The sequence below is a fragment of the Chamaea fasciata genome, unplaced genomic scaffold (genome assembly GCF_029207755.1).
Source record: "Chamaea fasciata isolate MVZ Bird 193981 ecotype frontalis unplaced genomic scaffold, bChaFas1.0.hap1 SCAF_5, whole genome shotgun sequence".
Classification (NCBI taxonomy): Eukaryota; Metazoa; Chordata; class Aves; order Passeriformes; family Sylviidae; genus Chamaea; species Chamaea fasciata.
Genome location: NW_027094090.1, coordinates 13,518,824 through 13,538,673, shown reverse-complemented (window position 1 = coordinate 13,538,673; position 19,850 = coordinate 13,518,824). Strand labels below are relative to the sequence as shown.

Sequence of the window (19,850 nt, the reverse complement as noted above, 5' to 3'; positions counted from 1 at the left end):
GCTCCTGGTCCCTGCTTCCCCACCAATATATTCAGAGAACACCACTAAGAGCATCCAGGTAGTTTCAGGAAACAGCAGGTTTTCATGCATTCCACACATCTGCTGCTCTTTAGAACCTTCAAACGGGAATAAGGTGAGGAGGAATGGACAGGACTGAGATCTCAGAAAATGTCACTTTCTCAGAGGTCTCAAAATATATCAGGAAATGTGACATTGCTTTCTAAGAATGCAACAGGACTAAATGTGCTTCATAAATACTGAAGAGCCTGTCCTAGCAGGTACCTAGCTAATCCCATCATTCATTCATTAAATACTGCCTTTTTCTGTATCTTAGCAAAGATTTAATGGGAGTAGATAGAGCTGAGGTGTCTGGTTTTGGATCACATCACTTCTGTGAAACATTGTACAGATCTGCTACAACACAGCATAAGTAACTAAAAGTAGCAATTCTCATCAAATAAATTAACAAAGAACACCCATGAATTTATCCCTGCTTTATGAGTTGCAATTAGCACTCATCTGCTAATTTGTATGTAGCTTGCCTTATGATTTTTTCATGACTGATATTCACTGGTCAAACTCTTTGTTCTAATCCTCCGAGTGACTTAGGAAACCTTGAAAAAAGCAACAGTTCAAGCAAAACAGAGAAAGGTTCACAGGCCATTCTGATACTGTGGCTGTGGGATGAAATGGATACAAACTGGCACTTTGGGTGAAGCAGTCTCCAGTCTACAGCTTTTTTGGCCATACATTTTCATCCTTGGGTCACCCCGCACTGTGCTAAAACAAGAATTTCTCCATCATCCTTGCCATGAAAAATAACAAGGACTTTTCGTCTATTATTTTTCTTCCAGATTAACTTCTCAGTCCCACTCCATAAGCAGCAATATAAATTCTTGTGTATCATAGCATGAAGATGCTACAGGACAGGAGCAAGCAGGTATAAAAAAGGGCTATGTTTTGTTTTGCAGCAGAAGGGATCACTTTAATTCAAAATGCCAAATTAAAGCTTAGAAAGCTAGTCCTACATTATGGATTCTCTGTCAGCAAAGCCAGTTTAGGGGATGTATCTATTTCCTTCTGATTGTTACACAGGAATCAAGGAAAGAGCATGAAGCAGAGTTTGGGAATGTTTAGGTTAGATGTCAGGCAAATAGTTTTCACCCAGAAAGTGGCTGGACACTGGAATGGGCTCCCCAGGGAAGTGGTCACATCACCAAGCCTGGCAGACATAAAGAAGCAATAGGACAATGCTCTCAGGCACATGGGGTGATTCTTGGGGTGTCCTATATAGAGAACCAGGAGCTGAACTAGAAAATCCTGAAGGAACCCTTCTGACTCGGCATATTCTATAATCCTATGATTCTACGATCTCTTCAGCTGACACAGTCCAGGTATTTGTACAGTCCCACCCTACGTTCCACAGGTGAAAGAGGGGTTTTTTGAGAGGTTTTTTAATCACTTCACCAACCTGGCTGGGGAGCAGTAAAGAGCCATCAGTGCTGGTACAAGTGGGTTCTGTACTCTGCTGGGAAGCTGGAGCATGGGAGCCACAGCAGCTCCCCGCAGGCACATCAGATCCATGAGCCAATACCACCCAGGGCCACAGCCTTACTTTTACCAAATTTTCTCCCAGAAACCAGCAAAGAGAAGAATAAAAGAGCTGTTGTATCAGTTCTGTGAAAACCTGAGCTTCCTTGGAATCACTCAGAAAAGGATATTCAAATCACCTTTTTAAGAGTCTGCACCATTTCTATTAAAGCCACTCTTCAGTGTCACTGTTCAGGCTCAGATGTACAAGCAAGTTGCAATGGGATGACAAGTTATCATGCATCTGAACACTCATTGCCCATGACAAATGTGAGCTAATACTTGCTAATTTATTCAACAATGAAAATCAGCCTGAAGTAATGGAAATTTGCCATAGGACAAGAGTGTGCAATGGATAGAGACAGGTCACAGATGTGTGGAAGGGTGATAATTTCTTACCTCAAGATAACTTCCTCATGTATCATAGCCTTTGTTCAGAATTAAAAATTACTTTGATCGGATTCAGCTTCATTTATTTTGGAAGTGAGACAAATTAATTTTAATTCCTGGTGAGAGTGGCCAAACAGAAGCTGTACGTGGTTTAACTAAGGCACTTTCATTTCACAGTGACTTCATACAGATTAAGCTGAAAAGCTATGGATAAAACCTCAAAACAGAAGCAGATCCTCCGTGTTCTTCTTCACCTTTTATTTTCTAAAAATCCCCTTTTTTTTTTCTATCACATAATTAATGGAATTATTGTGATGAGTGATTTTTCCTAGATGCAATTAAAATCATAATTACTATTGCTATTCATCTGTCATATCTATTACAGCATTTTTGAATACTACCACAGCCTGCATTTATAATTCTTCTCTGATTAAAAGATGAGACACTATGCACTGTCAGTGCTCAGTAATCCAAGAAACATCAGCCCACAACTGAAAATTACTCAAGTTAAACTTAAAACTCACCCTGAATTCAAGACCTCCTTTTGATACAATGTCAAAAGCTGCTGTGAGTGGATTTGAATTTATTATGGTAGGGAGAACTGCAACACCAGAAGCCAATGGAGAAACAGTCACATTAAAGTTATAGACTGAAACACCAGCTGCTGAGTTTTCTTCAACAGTGCTTGTTGCAGGTAAGCCCTTAAGCAACTGGGTTCTTTTACCTGCAGGGTGAAAATGAACATAAAATTACACCTCAGAATCTTGAGCTATCAAGTACACAGCTTTGGTCAAGAGCTCCCATTAAGGAACACAAAATGCCCTGACTCTCTTTTTACCTATGAACGGGGGCATTGTGTGGGAGTAAATCGAGTGTTAAAGGCAAAAGAACCCATCTTTTCTGTAATTCAGACTTATAGTGTTGTCATTTAGAGTGGTTATTGCTAAAGTATTATTTCACTGCATCATTTGCCTGCATATATGTCTTTATACAGAAGCAAAGAAGCCAAAAATGTTTCTGTTTTTTCATTTTGTCTCCTGTACTAATTAATTAGTGCCTCTGTTCACTGTTACATCAAAAAGTACTTTGAATCACACAGACCCAGACACTAAAGATGCAATATTTTTTTGTGGACTACACTATCTGCAGCACCTATTTCCTCAATTTTCCCTCTTCTAATTCTTTCCATGGCAGCTCTGTGCTAGCCTGGCTCTTGAGTAGTGTGAGTCAGTAACAATTTCAGTGGTGCTACTGTCATGTCTCCTTCTTGGAGCAAGGAAGAGCAACCTGGAACCTTTGGAGAAGATGCAGGCCCACAAAAGCACACTATGGTTCAAAACTGCATGGAAGCTGCACACACTGATGAGACATCCAACAGATTTGCACAAGCTCCTTGTTTGTCCTCTGGACTCCCTAAAGCAAACTTTTTGCTGTCTCTGTCATTTAGCTTCTAGCTTTTGGCATTTTTGACAAAGGCCTGTCGTGCTTCATCTTATAAAGAGTGTCTAGAAAATGTAAATCGGGACTACCTTTGATGCCCTGAAACACTTCAGTAATCTCACAACCAGCAATGTAACTCAACACCAGACTATGGCAGGCCTTACTGTTGCTTGGGGATACTTCACTGGCTTGTCCAACACTCTCCAAGAAAACTGGCTGTGTTCAGCTGAACTTCTTACACACTCTGTGCCAAGAGGGAGACAGATACTGCCCACTTTAGGGTCTGAACAGGTTCTTCATACAGAACTAGTCTGAGACCATTAGAGCTGCAGCCTAAGGGCCCCTTCAGAGCTGCATGGAGATTCCCATGCTCCCACGCTGCAGATACAGCAGATGCATGGGTCACTCATCCAGCTGGGATTACTCTGGCATTTATGGAAACAATAGCATTGAAGATACTCTAAAGGTACAGGCTGGGATGTGGGAGACTGTGAGGTGGGGACGGCCTGAGACAGTTAATCTGAACAGGTCAGTCTGACACCGTGGTAGGACTGTGTTCAGCTGAGCTGTTAGTGATTTATGTCAGCAGGAGCAAGATGCAGTGAAGGACTAAGTTTTTATGACTGTTATTACAGGTTCTGGAAAACATAATCAACAAAAATCACCCATGCAAATGAGGCCGGGCTGAGAGGGGCTTCTGGAGATACATTTTCATAAGTGGAGCTGAACTTTGAATGTAATCTCCTTCCTGCGGACAGGACTTGATGAATTCAGCTCACTCATCAAACCACAATTCATTAATGGAAACTATTTAAAAAAACAATGAAATTAGTGACTTTATTTAGAAATATAGAAAGGAGTAGCTATTTTTGTGTTATCTTCAAAGATTTCATTGGCTGTTTATTCAGAATTTGTCTTTCTAAATCAAAAGTTCTTACTTCTTGCTCTTCATTTTTATCTGAAATTTTCAGTGTTACATCTAAATGGCTTCTTCTTTTTCCAACTAATTTTACAAAAACTCTCCTTCCATATTCACAAATCCTTGCTTACCTCTTTACTTTGCAGAACAAAATATTTCTGAAGCAATTTAACATGTTTTTTATCAGAATCATCAGTTACAATCATTGACAATTGATGAGTCCAAGACAAAGCAATGAGGTTAGTCTGGAGAAGTTTATGTTTATTTAAGACTTATTTATCTGTGATGTGCCAGTCTTTAGAGTGTGTTTGAGTAACACCTTCAAGATTTTCTCTATCCACAACCATGCAGGTTAGAAAAATGCTGTTTTTCAAAGAAAGCTGAAAGTGGCAGGCAGAGTCCTAATCACAGATTTGGGAACATCAGAAAAACCACTGAATATTGACAGGTTCCTGAGGGATGCCAGAACTCTTACAGTCCCTTGAGAGCAAAATGACCCTACCAGAGCAGGTAGCTTACAGCAACACCTGTGCTTTGTGTGCCACACAGACTTTGTTTGAAGGTCTACTAAGTTGCTAATGTGCAAATACTCACATTGGCGAATCTTCCATGTTTTTACAGTGATCAAAGTTAGTGATGTTATACTACTAATATTGTCCACAAATTTCTTTCTGTTTGGTCCTGTTTGGTTGCTTATTTTACTTTATCGAAGAGAAATGTTATCAGTATTTGAAAGGAAGATACTGGAAACCACTAGTTACTGTTTCTTGGAGAGCTGACCTCCTTTCCCACTCCAGTGCTGTCACACTGAGCAGGGGCTATTAGAAATGAAGTGCCTCATCCAACAAAGCAATCTAGGAAAGAGTCATATTCTCTTCATTATACTGCTGTAACCACAGAGCCCAATCTCTTTCAGTAGGAAAATAATTGTTACTTGATTTTTCCCATCTGTGTCTGATCCCTAACTATGTATTATAAAGTTCCCTAGAGAAAGTATAACAGCCAACAGTGTTCTAATTTTAGGAGCATAATGAAATCATGTTCTTACCAGATACTGCTCCCAGCAAAACCAGGAAAAGGAGCATACTCTTCATTATCTTTACGACCCTGTCCTTCATGTTCCCAGGATGCAAACTGAAGGAAGATCACAGTATGTTTTCCCCACTTAAATTCTTCCTCTTCTTCATGTTGTGCAGGGAGAAATGAAACAAAGGACCCGTGTCTCTAAGGGAGTTCCCAAACACTGTCAGCTTGTTTGCTTGTCAGGGAACTGCTCCTTGCTGACACTTCATTCACAGCCCTGGTCTGTACTTTGGAAAACAGTCATTAATTGTCCTTTTACAATAATCGTCTTATTCAATGAAGCATTGTGAAGAGAATCTAGTATGTTTTAAATCTGGAAATACCATGCTGCTTTCACCACTCTGGCAATGAGGTGCTCTCTTCACACACCAGAATCAAATACTCCTTTTATTTTTTTTTACCCAAACTAAAAACCTGAAGTTTTCTTATTTTTCTGACTACCAGAGAATCACTCAGACCACACATACTACATACTTGGAGGTAAGGCATGTGTACATGATGATGTTTGTACATGATGAGGTCTGCACATGACGCAGCTTTGCTGTAGTTGTGTCAGAAACAGCATGGACCCCCACAGAAGTGCACTGGTTCCCTTAGATTAGGCATTTAACTTGCTAGCCCACAATACAACCAACTTTTTTTTTTCTTTTTTTTTTTTAACTAAGAACAGTCCAAGTGTTATTTCATGGAGCATAGGAGAGAAGTGCATTAATACTGGAACTGGATGCAATATAGGTGCATTAGAATTGGCTCATAGAATAATTTAGCCTGGAAGGGACCTCTGGAGGTCACCTAGTCAAATATAAGTCAGGTACTAATTAAATCAGGTTGTTCAGGGATTCATTTAGTTGATTCTCAACAACTCTGCACAAACTTAGCAGCTTTACTAAGAGGCAAAATTTTGAGATTCAGATTTAACACAGCTGTGGAGAAACCTGACTTACTTGTGATCCAAGCTGGCATCTCTAGATGTTTCTGCATGACTCTCTGTGGTTGTCCCACTGAAAGATGACATTAGCTCAGAAAGTTCTGTCCCTTGCTTCTGTGTTTCGTGTACCATGAGCATGTTACCTGAGGATGCTGAACATGAGGAGCCAGTTTAACACTGTGACAGGCATTGCCTATGCTTGCTGCATTCACACCTTAGGCTATGGTACTTACGTGGCCCAGAGAATCCTGCTGACACAATGGACCTGGAAAAGATGCATCAGTAAAGTCTACTGATTGGAACTGAACCATTACTACATACCAGATACTGATTTGAGGAATCATGAGAAATACTCATTTGATGGCTAATCTACATCTATTTTAAAGTGCTTCTAGGACCTTGTAATAGTTTAAAGTGGATGTGGTCACACAGTATCATCTGGGAACACAACCTGTAATACCAAGGAAGCTGATCTTCCTTTGCCCCAGGAAATGTGTGCCTAGACTTCATGTTAGTAAAAAAAATGTATGCAAAATCTCCCTTTCAAATGTCCTAGTTGTGCTGATAATAATGTAAATACATTTATACTGTAAAAAAATTCTAACCTATCTCTTTATCTACCAGGTCTTTGCTCTTTGCCCACCCCTTCATATGGATTTCCTGAGTTCATGAAGAAGCTTTTGATCTGATTGGACACTTCACAGAGATGAGGTCTGTGTGCACAGGCATGAATCAGGCTTGTACAATGTAATGTCCTGTACAACGATCTTCTACTAATTACCAGAACACTGAAAAACTGCTTTCAGCTTTATTCCCTCCTTTTAGTTGTAATGTGTAATCTATCCCATTATAAGCCTTTTTCTTTAAGTCTTGAAAAAGCAACAGAAACATCTGGGATAAGTTTCAAAGTCTTTCTGATACATTTCTAAATTCTGTTTAGTATCTACTTTGAGTGATAGGACTGATTCCATCCTATACTCTGGATAGCCAAGTGTTCTCCAGAATTCAGGGGTCACAATTTTATCCTTTATTTTTTTTCTTTTCCTCTTAGGCTGGGGTTTAGTGGGGAGGAGGGGGGATTTGGTTTTGGTGTGGCTTGAGTTGCTTTTTCTTCCTATAAATATATTTCTCAGCTTCTTTGTTTTGATCCTCCTTCTGGCAATGTACACAGATCTACTTTCAGCAAGGATTCAAAGTCCATAAACATAAATCAGACATTATTTATGATATAGACACTAGAGAGAGATATAGGAGATGTGTGGGAAAGGCATCTGGAATGTACATGAGCTTGAAATGCTAGCCTGTCCCCAACTTTACCTGGAAATGCAATGGGTAATTGTTTCAGGTACTAAGTGAATACCCATGGAGTAGTTAATTTCTGCTTTCCCTCTAAATATGTCTCCAGGACTTTCAAGCAGTTCCTGTTAAACCTCACGGTTCAAGCATGTTGTGAGGAATCTGTAAAGGTGACCATGGAGATGAGGGCAGAGCCAAGCATAGCACACAGGAAGGGGCATGTGGAGAGCAGCTCATCTGGGTGGAGTATGGTGAGCAGAAAGGGCTCTGGCTCTTTCTTCTTCCTTGAGTCACTTCCAGTAGGTCTGATCACTTTCCTTAGATCCCTCATTTCTTATATTCCTCCAAGTGGATTTCTGTGGTTCTCAGATTCAACCTGCCAGGCTGTGAGGCATGAAGTGAAAGGGCAGCCAGAATAAAAAGAGAGCCCAGAAGAGGTTGAAAATCAAGTAGAAAAAAGCATATGAGCTGGTTAGGAACAGGTGAATTAGGAAAAGATGAGTAAGGCAGAAATTCACTGGCAAGTCTAGCAACAGCAACAATTACACTGTGAGGAGGTCAGGAATGAGCTTCCTGGGAATATAAAGTAACTAGAAGAAGAGAGGTCAAGGCAACACTAGCAAGAATACAACCAGGGAGTTTTCAGGAAAATAGAGGGAAGGTTAATTTTGGAGCAAATGAAGAGGTCAAGAAAAAATGGGGGTTTTGTAATTCTTTGGTTTTCGAGATGATTTGCAACTTTATTCAGGTGCTTTGGAGAAAAAAAAATAAAAAAAGTCCTCTGAATAATCAGGTAAAGTGGAGAATACGAGGAAGATGAAACATCTTTCAAGAGATTAAAGAATCCTGGTTCCAAGGAAAAGATCCACAGATGGGAGTATGAGAGAATGCACTGGTCTTAAGCTGGGAGATAGAAAGAACATGAGAAGTGAGGATCATGAGGTGGGAAAGAGCAGAACTTGACATTCAAGCTTCCAATTGCCTGTCCTTAGGAAAGTGAGGGATTTCAACAGAGGCCAGCTTCAGAGTAGTAGTCTACTTGCATTAAAAAATGAGCAGGTTCAGGATGTTCAAATTTTTTCTATGTATTTAATTCTCAATTGACTTCCAGTCTGTCAACATGAAGGAAATGTTCTCTTAGTTTTCAAACACATCAGAGGCTCAAGACACAATTTTCCCATTAATGGTTATTTCAGCCAGAGTAGTGGCTCTCTTCTCTTTAGCCAACTCATGGAAAAGTAGACATTTTGCTATCACTGTGGTAATTACTCACCAAAAATTAAGCAGCCTAAGGAGGATTTTCATACACCTGATCCAACCTCAGTTTATGATTATTTATTATTGTTGTTTCATGAATTAAATTACTAAGACTGTCAGGTTTTATTTTTATTTCCTTTCTTTTTAAACATTACAGCTTCTCCAACCACTGCCTTGGTAACCTTTCCTAAAATATTAAAACAGTACCTTAGCATCCTACACCAGAAACTTATGCACCAATTCCTTTGATTTCTCAGCTAAAAGCTTCCTCTGTACCATTTCTGTGTGACAAGAACAAACTAAAAGTCAGAGAGTACTACCCACGCTACCCTAATCTCACCTAATGCAATCCCATCCTAGCTAGGTCAGTAATCCATACAATTATGAAAAAAAGTCCCAGGCAGGTATTTTTCTAGCATTGACTGTAAACACGCAATGCCCTATAGTCACTCCCTTGACAATTAGCTTGAAGAGTTTGCTAACAAGAAGAGATTCCGTCACACCTAGTTCTTTTTTGGGGATCCAGGTTTAAGTAAAGAACAGCCTAAAATCTGGGTGAGTACACACAAAAGGCTGAAAATGATGCTGTTGCCTGTGCTGAAAACAAGTCCTCCCATTACTCCAGTAGTTATATACTCAAGACATGAAAGCATTTGCCAGAGAAGAAAGAATCCTGAGAGTGACTTTTGCAACAAAGAATTTGAGCACTTATTTTAGGACCACTGGAAATATGAAAGGCATCAAGTTAGCAAAGATTGTTCTGATCCTTCCCATTCCCTCCACTCCATCTAGACAAATGAGGACTGAGGCAGACAGATGACTACAAGGAGATGAATTCAAGAAAGCTCCAGAGGTACTTGAATGCTCTTGATGTGAAGATCAAGTGGCATCAGCAAGGCCACAAAGAAAACCCAGAGAAGCCAGAGGTCTTAGTCCCTCTCCCAAGCTCAATCATGACAACTGTAAGACACCATGACCATAAAAAGCACAATGTTGCTAAATGTTTTTCTCTCTAAGAAGTTCTTGTGGTGCTCAAAAATATTAATTTTTTCTTCTGCCTTAACAAAACATGGAAGTCAGTGATAACAACCTTTAATATTCATTCACCCAAGCAAAAGTAGATGTTACCATCAAGTATTTTGTGTCTTGTGATGTGAGATGAATAATGTGTTGTGATGTAGAACATTTGCTGCCTGCAAGGAATTATGTCACTTGTCCATACCAGATACATATAACAATTGAATTTTAATCATGTCTTCCAAACTAAGTTCTAGTGCCAGTAAAGATACAATGAAAAATGTGTTGAGGTCAATGAAGTCTTCTTTCTGCATTTCCTGGTTATTGGATGAGGCTGAACCCATGCAACAACACTTTGTGCCTTGTGATACAGCATTTACTGCATATTACACATTTGTTATTGTAATTGCTTGGCCACCTGAGCTGTTTAGTAAATATATAAACCAGGCTGTGAATAGCAAAAGATGCAAGTGCAACAAGAAAGAATGCTCTGGGAAAATACAGGTACACAAACTCTAAGGTTTCTATGTACACAGTGGGACGCACTTCATCTAGTCAAATATTTTATTATATCAATAATTACTTTAACAGGCCTTTGCATCACTAAACATGAAATACCTTCCCTGTTTTATCAGAAAAAATGCATCTGATTATTTTTGCAACAGCAACCTTGCATTTTAGCACACATGAAATATTTTCTATTTCAGAAAAGCATGTAACTAACAGAAAAGGGCATGGCTGGGCACAGGGTGAGGGCTCAGGTGGTGGAGTTTCACTTGGACATTGATGGGATTTTACACATAAATTACTCCATCCTTTGAAAAAGAGAAGTGAGAATAATTTACTACTTTCTAACAGTGTGAAATTTTGTTTGTTTATGGTTTCAAAAACTTTGATATCTTCAGCTGTGCTCCGTGGCTCTCCAGGGGACCAGAAGAGGGGTGTGGTGTGTAAACAGAGGCATTTCACTCTCCACCATTGTTTCAGAGTACTTAATTATTAGAAAATCATTATAGTGATCATGGTCTCACAAAAATCAATGACAAGCCTGATCTTGAAAGAAGCAATTTCAATAGATCTGGACCTTCATAAAGTGGTCCAAAGTCAAAAAAATCCTAATCATGAAAGGAGATAGGCAATATTCATTGCTGGCCTGTTCCTTGCTGTCTATAAGCTCTTTGACTAGAGAAATCATTTAGAAATATGACACAGGGATAGGGTTAAATTCATCTGGGTACAGACACAGAATTACTTTTTTATATTTGCTGAGTTTAGATTATGCTGATTTTATATGAGAAAAAAACATGGAAAAACTAATCCACTTAAAATTGACATGAGGCAACATTCTATCTGAGTAATGACTTGACTGAATCTGCCACCACATTAGCACACAAAAGGCAGCAGGAAACCAGTGCAATATTCCGGATGTATATATTTCTTGCCTGTGGATTTGAGCAGCAACATCATGGAACAGCCTGAGACCATAAGAGCTTTCTTAATGAAACAGAAGATCCCACACAGGAAACCTAGTGTCCAATAAATGTTTTGACAGAGAACTGTGAAGCTGTAAAGGTAGGTGGGTGAACGCACAGAGATTTTAAAAAGCCCTGCAGCCCAGATTGAGTTTAGTCACATAAAACCCGGCTGTTATAATATGAGCTACGTGGGTGAGAACAAGGAAACAAGGTCAGGATGTGTCCCTTTGCTGTGTATGGCTCCCATGACCATTGCAGGAGCTGAGGGAATATTGCCATCTAGTGCCACACAGAAATCCAGCTGTCTAAACAGAAAAGAGCTATTTAATTCACGTAGGCAATGGTTACAAAGCATCCTAAAACCCAGGAATATTATGTGCCAGGGACATCATTTTGGTAAGTGTCTTTGCCAGGTTTGTTACTAGAAACGGTACATTTTCTCCTTTAAAAAATTACTGTGTTGTGGGAGCTGAGTCATAACACTTTGGAGGAAAGACCCCGTTCAGTTGTTCTGAGGTTGTGAAAAAAGTGCAAAATATTCTCATAGCAGTTTAGCAAGTAGCTGCCAGAACGATGTGATTCTGTTGAGAATGGGATTTATCTTGCATTCCTTAAATTTACTAAAATACAGACCTGTATATCTTGTTGTTCTGTGATCACCCTAGGCTTCTTTTGGAAACAAAGAGGCACTACTTGGGCACAACTGGTGTGATCAACTTTAGCTGCTGCTCTTAGGATGGGAAGTGATGTACTTTTGAAACATCTGGTTGTCTGCAGAGACAACAAGGGGGTTTGGGATGTCTGGTTCTGATGTTCAGAGCCTTTGAACCTTCAGTGCCTGTCTCTCTGCATCATTTTTTAACCAGATAGGCAGTAATTTTGAGGACCTGTTGGTGGAAAAAATAATACCACTTTTAGACTTCTAAACCCCATGATCTCAGTTGTGTGATTCTCATTCAGGTTGTGGGGACACATGTACTCACACAGACGTTCCTGCTGGACTGTACCAGGCTACACTTGCTGCTGGGAAGGCGCATTGGGCCATGACTTTTTTTTTTTCCTTCTGTGTGCAGCAACATTACAAAGTTCCTCCTGTTGTCATGCCAGAAAGGGCCCTTAGGGGTGACAGCGTAGGTCAGTTCCCTTCAGCCAAAACCCTTCTGAGCCCGAGATGAGGGTGTTTTTAATCAGCACATATGTTTGAGATACTTTTAATGAGGCCATCAACTCACTTATCTATGCTACCAAATACGTGCCAGATTATAACAAAAAAATTTCAGTCACTGCCCATCTGGAGCAGATTCAAACCAGTGGTTGATTTTCAAAAGCAATTTGAAAATCTAAATCAGTTAAGTAATCAAATCTTCCAAAGCTGCAAATGATGTCCAGATTTTCAAGCCAGCAACATCATGTTTATAAATGTTGACTTTAAATTACTTAGATGTCCCACCAGTACCTCTGAGTTAATTGCCATGTCATTGCTTGTGGCTGTGACTTTCCTACTATTTCTGCCCCCTAGCTATGTAAAGCAAAGGATTAAATCACTAAGAGAATCAGAGTTAATAATGTAAAAGAATATTGGTTTTCAACCTGAGAAAGTTCTAGACACCTACCATTCCTTTTCTTTTAAATAGCATGAGTGCCAATAAAGCAAGAGGCTGCTAAGTTATTTGGCTTATATTTTAAAAATCCATTATTTCACATCATCAGAAATAAATCCCCACATCAAATATAAATCCTTTCCTTTTCTACACTGATTTTAAATATGCTGCAAAAAAAAAAAAAAAAAGCGTATCTGAAGTTCCTCCCAATGAGGATTTGTTTAGATAATAAAATGTCTCACAATAATAGGACTATATAAAGTCACTGACATCAAACTCTGCCAGGATTTTTAGGGTTATTTTCTTTACTTTTGTTCATTTGGCAAAGTCCTTAAATGTGGTATAGAAAAGAAATAGAATATGTACACTCTCCTGAGTGTCCATAGTGTGAATTAAAATTCCATCTAAAAAGGAACCTGAAAAGCAAGGGTTGTAGATTTATAAACATGTTTTAAAGCACCTAGAAATGTGACTTTCCAAAGCCCTTACTGTTATCATCTCAGTTCCCCATAACTAAGTTTAGCTAAAAAAAATCTAAGCTAACAGCTTCCAGAAATAAATAGCAAGAAACTGGCAGCAAATTCTGGAACTCCCCCATACCTCTTGGTCCATGGGGACACAGTCTGACCTTTCAGATGCAACACAAACCCAACTGATTTCCTCAGGCTTTTGCATGAAATGAAGCCTGACTCAGACAGTTTGGGTGTTCTAGGCAGGCAGGAAAGGATTACTAACATTAGCTCAATATCTTAATTGCTGTTCTTAAGAGGCTGCATATTGCTGGATCCAGCACACAGAGAAAGCTCTCACTGACTTCACTGGGATCTGGATCAGTCTTTTAAAGTTTGAAGGAGCTGGGGAAGTGGCAGGAAAGATGGATGGCAGATTTTACCTGCTGGTACAAACTGCCAGGACTCTACTGACATTTGCACCAGCTGAGCCTTTACACCAGGACATGCAGTCTTATGAAGCTGTGACGTAAAATAGATTCACAAATTATTTTCCTGTGCTAAGGAGCAGCAGTGAGATGACATGTCCAATCTCTTTAAGAATCAAGAGGTGAACACCCCAAAATATGCAAAACAGCCAGGAGTCCCGTTGGATGAAATCTTAATGCAAAGAAGGGTGATGTCCATTTAAGCTGAACATCAGCACCTATTTGTCATTTGTTTCAATCATTAATGGCAAGCAGCAGGGCTTGCCCATTTTGCTTTACTGATACTTGCAAACATCTGAGACTGTTTCCTTGCATAAAACATTTTTCTGGGTATGGACATTTCTCTTGATGAAACCAGACTAAGCTGCACAGTCCACTCAGTTGTGTCATATAACCTGGGCTGTCTCAGGTTAATTCACCTGCACAAGTGCTGGTGTTGCTGCACAGGGAATTGGATCCATGAATTGAGGCTGGATAAGAAGTGAACAAACGGATGATATGAACAGGAGCAAATGGCCAGGAAACAGGGGTCTGAGAAAAAAAATTCCTGTGGAATACAGCCTGAAACACACTCTTTGTTTATGTCCAGAGTTGTGGAGTAATGCTGGTCCAGTGTGTGGGATACACCAAGAATGGGGTTTAAAGGCCCTGAAGCCCCTAATGTTGTTGTTGTTTGTGACTACAGAAATTAAGCCTTGCTTCTGTTAAAAAAAAAAAAAAAATAAAAGTGCTAAACTGTTTTTTTTAAAGTATTACACTGTTAGCTTTCTTCTGTTGAAATAAATGCTCTGTGAAATAGCAGAGGGACAGTCACCATGTCCCAGTCAAATGGTTTGTTTGTAGCAAATTATTTTCTATTCTTAAGGAAAAAGATTTAATCAAGTGTCAGAAACAAACTACATCTCGACAGATTAGCAGGATTGCTGCTGTTAAAATAAATTTGTTGCCAGATTTGTTTACAAAACTTATTTTTTCAGGGATGGGTGAACTTCCTGGAATTTGCCAATCTTTTGAATAAATATTGTGGAGGATTTGTAAAATGAGAATTAATTAAAACTTTTCCTGTGAGTGCAAACCAGACATTTTGCTCAGCGTAAATAAATTGCTTGAAAGTTAAAGGGAAGAATTTGAGGGAGGTGGGTGGAGAGGCAAGGAAATTTGAGCACCGTCTTTCCTTTTCCAAACAAAATTTGGGGTATAACAACTATGACTAATACAGGAATTGTCATTTATATATCAGATTTGATATATCCATTTTTAACTTTCTTTGCAATTCTGAACTGACCTCAAGATATTTGATTTCAGCTTTCAAGCTCCTCAGAGATTTGTTTATTTTTCTACAAATCTTTTTGGTTTGGCTGCTTCTTACGATACGTGGCAGATGTGCACACTTCTGGATGTGGAGCTTTTTGATACAGGCTCCTATATATGATTTGTGATGCTCTAAGAAGGCCTTTCAGTGTTAGCTGGGGTGGTATCTCCACCTCAGACAAAGAGATAAGCTTACTGTCATCATCCATTCGTTCTGGTGGGGTAAGGGAAAGAATTGGATAATGAAATGCTTATCCTAGCCAGGGAGAAAACAAGGACAAGTATTTGCATTCCACCTTTTCATTCACTGCAAGTTAGTTGTATTGGTGGAATTTTGGGCATTTTACTATTTTTACAAGTGATCATGACAAAAATATTCTTCATCTATGAAACAACAGACAGTAAACCTTCTACTCTTGCATGCATAAAGTCAAGGAAGTGTCCCTAAAGGTCCTTAGAATGATTTTTCGGTGGCTCCTTTGGAAAGGAAGCCTAAAGATAGATTTCTAATAAAAGGACAAACACTCCTTTCATTTAGAATAATTATTTTCACTCTATTTTTTTTTTTTCTTTTTTTTTTTTTTTTTTTTTTTTTTTTTTTTTTTTTTTTTTCTTTCTTCCCGTCAGAATGTCCCTAACCCGAGAAATTAATCCTGGACAAAAGCCTTCAGTGTTACAATTTGGAATACATTGTTTCTGACAAAGCCAGGGGCAGATGTCAGTCTGGCAATGGATTGTCTGCAAATGGCAGCAACAACTCAAGGGACACAACCACTATCCAGGTGAATTGAGTACACAGGCCATCAGTAAATCCTACAAACAAATTACAAAACAGTTCATGGATTTCACAGAAGACACAGGATTTTAAACCATGCAGTATTCAGGCAAACAGTCTTTCTTTGATTCTTTAGGCAACAAATCAGAAGGACTGATTCTTCCCAGTCACCATTCCCTTAAAAATTACCAGCTTTAAAAATTACCATGACTGGTCTTAAAGGTTTGATTAGTTAGAGCTACCACACACTGCTGCTGTACTAATTAAATTAAACTCCACTGGGTCCATCCTTCCAAAGCCTTGTGCATTTGAGCAGTGTTTCCCACGGTCATATGTATGAAGCTGCATGTTGGCAGGATGGATAAGCATCTCTGCTTTAAAGACAGCCTCAAGCTTTTGCTTAAAGAGGCTAACACTGCCACTAACAGCTAGGAAATCCTGGCAGATAGTCCACATGAATATCTCTTTCTATATTTGCACAATGTCAAGCACACTATCAGCACTGAATAAATAATAATCATAGAAACCTGGAGTCAGCCAGGAAATAGCTGTGAATGAGACATTCATATTTTAAAACCTGAAACTGCAATATTATCTTGTTTTGATTCTGGGAAAACTTTTCCTTTCCCCTCTTGTTTTCTTTTCCTAAAAAAAGAAGAAATGCTAATACTGCTGCTAAAGGTACTAAAAAAAACCTTTATTTGGTCCTGTATTACAGAATTAAACATTTGAAGTGTTCTGCCTGCTAAAAACATAAAATCCCTTTAAAGAGCAAAATGGAGAACAGTGCTGATTTTGAATTCAAAGAATTTATTTCTTAGTGAAAAAAATAGAGATGGAATACAACTGCATTATATGGGAGAAAAAGGAAGAGTAGCTGAAAAACAGTTTCACAAGGCAATCTTGCTTTTGATAACGTCTTGGCAAAGTTGAATTTTTTTTTCTAAATTTAATTGAAACTCTCCGTTTAAAAGAGTTCATATTAGTCACAAATCTTTAAAACAATGAGCAAAATTCAGGAGGATTTCAGTCTCCATCTTTATAGAAATAATAATGAAAGGGCAACTCCATGTAGTAAAACTAGTTGAAATTGGTAACTTATTTAATTCAGACTCTTGACAAACATTCAGGGTTACCCCTTCTTCACAAAAGAATCATGCATTTCTCCTTTTCTGTTCAGATGAAGGGCTCCTACAGCAGACTAAGCATGTTTCAAGACTACTTTTATGGTTACAGATAAGAAGAAACAGATTCTTACTTTAAAATCTGGTTTTATAATTCCTGATAGGGATACACACACAATTTTTTCTTTTCATATATTGGTCACCTTTAACAGAATTGCAAAAACATCTGAGATCTGAGGGCTGTCTCAGTATAATCAAATTGCAATTAAGTTAGTCCAGAAGCATTTGTCTGAAGATATAATGGCAAGGATTATAAAGGAAAAGAATAAACTGAAAACACAGAATGCCAAAAATCACCATCTGCTGAGATGATGGGAGTATCATGCTCAAAGCTGTTAAGGTGTTACTAGAGCTGTTGTCTGTTACAACATTAAACAGTTAATTGCAGTTCATGGATTTTAAGTAAAAGGACTGGGGACTGCTTTTTACCATAGCAACCACAAAAAAGAAAGCTCTTCCAGCATGTGTGCAACACGCGCCAACAAAAAAAGCAAAGAAAATAAATATATTTGGAATTCGGCATTTAAACTATAATTATTTGAGAAATTCCTCTTTCCAAATTTACATTCAGAGCATCCTGGAGAGAATTAGATGCTCATTCCAAATTTACCAAATGTCTTTCCTGAGGGACAAGAAGATGTATTATATTCTGTATCTTTTCCCAACTAACAACAGTTAGGATGACTCCTGCTGCTTACGTAAACAGAGTAGGGAAGTGAAAGAATACAAAAGAAAGGAAAACTTTATAATCTCACTAATGTGTAGCCACGTGTGCTGCAGGCAGGGCATGGGTATAAATGCATCAGTCAAGATCACATGTGTACCATCGCTTACCTTATGCCACTCCAACCATTCCTGCTGTGTGCTGAGATCAGTCTCCTTGTGATCTTTGAGCATGAGAAACATGTTATGGTGACAGCATTTCTGGTTGTTTAAACCCAGGTCAGGTCAGCTCAATTTTGAGAGAAGGACAGGAAAATGACAGTTACATCATCATCATCATGACTTAAATACTAGCACATAATATTTTGGTGCCATTGGAACTTCTCATTCATGTTACTTTTCAAAATAAAATGCTGACCCATTCAACCATCTTTCCAGACATGGTTCCATTTTGATGGAATAGTTATTTTGAGGCATGATTTTTCTGTAGCCTTTGCTGAGTCCAGACAGCTGTAGAGGCAGCAGATCAGAGAGGCAGCACAGCAAATTACCTGGAGCAGTGACCTAAAAGGTGAGCCAGGCAGGTGAAAAGCAATGAGGAGATAGAAAGAGGGAGGTCCTGCTGGTTGCTATCCCTAAAGGATGTCCTGAGGGCAGGAGACAAGAGGAAGGATTGTATTTCACTAGCCCTGAACTAACTTAAGGTTTGAATATGGAAGTGTTTTTAAAACATCTATTGTAGCTGCTGAAAACAATTATGTCTGTGGCATCTGCCAACTCTCATAATTATCTGCTGTTGTTTTAAAAATGTGTATGGGAAATTTTGCAAAATCTAGGACCAATAATCCCATGGCTGACACAGCATGCTCTTAGACTCTTACACCACAAATGTAGTGTGAGAACAGAACAGAACAGTTGGCTACATTAAGATTCAGATTGACAAAGACAGACTGAGGGGGTTTTGTCAGCTGATGTAAAAATTTCCATATGCAAAAACATGAAACCCTGAATAAATTGAGGCATTCAGCCATATATGATCACTTTCAGAACCCCACGATGCCCTTCAAGTTTTCCCTCTACAAATCCAGAAGTCACAGATTTATGGCTCTATGCACATGTAAGTCCTCCATACAGATCATTTCTAACCCCTCCAATGTAGACTCATCTCTCAATTTCAATTCCTATTGTACTGCTATAATATATTGTGTTTATCAAGGCACTGTTGTTAGGTCTTGTCACCACCAAAACTGTTTCCATACAACCTCTAACATTATATTTTTTTATAAGAGCATGACATAAGTTTTGCTCCATTTGTTACAAACAACTTTAGAAATATTCAGAAGTGCCCTCTTCTGTGACATGAACACATAATTCAGTAAAATGCCACTGTTTATGCTACTAATAGATTTCAGTGAGTTGTATCAATTGTGCTAATTATGATGATGTGTGAGGGCACAGAAGAAGGGCTCCACTTCTCCTGTAAACAGAAGAGTAGACACCCCTTTTTATAGAGAACTGACAGTCAATATATGCTTAGACAAATAATCTACTGCAAAATTTTTCAGCCCACTATACATAAAGCATACTCATTTTTCCAGCTTTCCTTTATCACAGGCCACAACTGTAATATTTTGAAGTCACCAGTAGCTGAAGTGCCAATACTCTTCTTAGTGCAGATGGAAAAATAGGCATTGTATTATCAGATTACTACAGAATCCTTGAATGTCAATACGAATGCAAGTAAAATTGTAAGACCTCAGATGTAGTATACACAGAAAAAGATTCCAATTCCATACCAGGAGGAAGAGGAGTTTGTGCTTACTTAAATGGCTTGAATTTTTACATCACCTATTCTTATTGATATATATTATTCGGCTGAATTAAACACAGACAGGAAACCCACAGATGCCTGCTGTCACCTAAACAAAAAGCACTTTTTAATCAGTCAATTAAAAGATTTGGGAAACAACAGCCAGTTCTGTTT

General features: G+C 38.7%; 1 protein-coding gene across 1 annotated transcript in view; it reads right to left on the bottom strand.

Annotated features, from left to right (window-relative positions):
• CDHR3 (cadherin related family member 3) overlaps positions 1-5,457 on the bottom strand; it is a 32,799-nt gene extending 27,342 nt beyond the window's left edge. The window contains exons 1-2 of the mRNA XM_066182878.1: positions 5,388-5,457; positions 2,505-2,704 (exon numbers count right to left, since the gene is read on the bottom strand). Of these exons, the coding sequence (XP_066038975.1) occupies positions 2,505-2,704; positions 5,388-5,457 (270 nt within the window). The remainder of the gene's footprint in view (positions 1-2,504; positions 2,705-5,387) is intronic.
• Between the last annotated feature and the right edge of the window lie 14,393 nt (positions 5,458-19,850).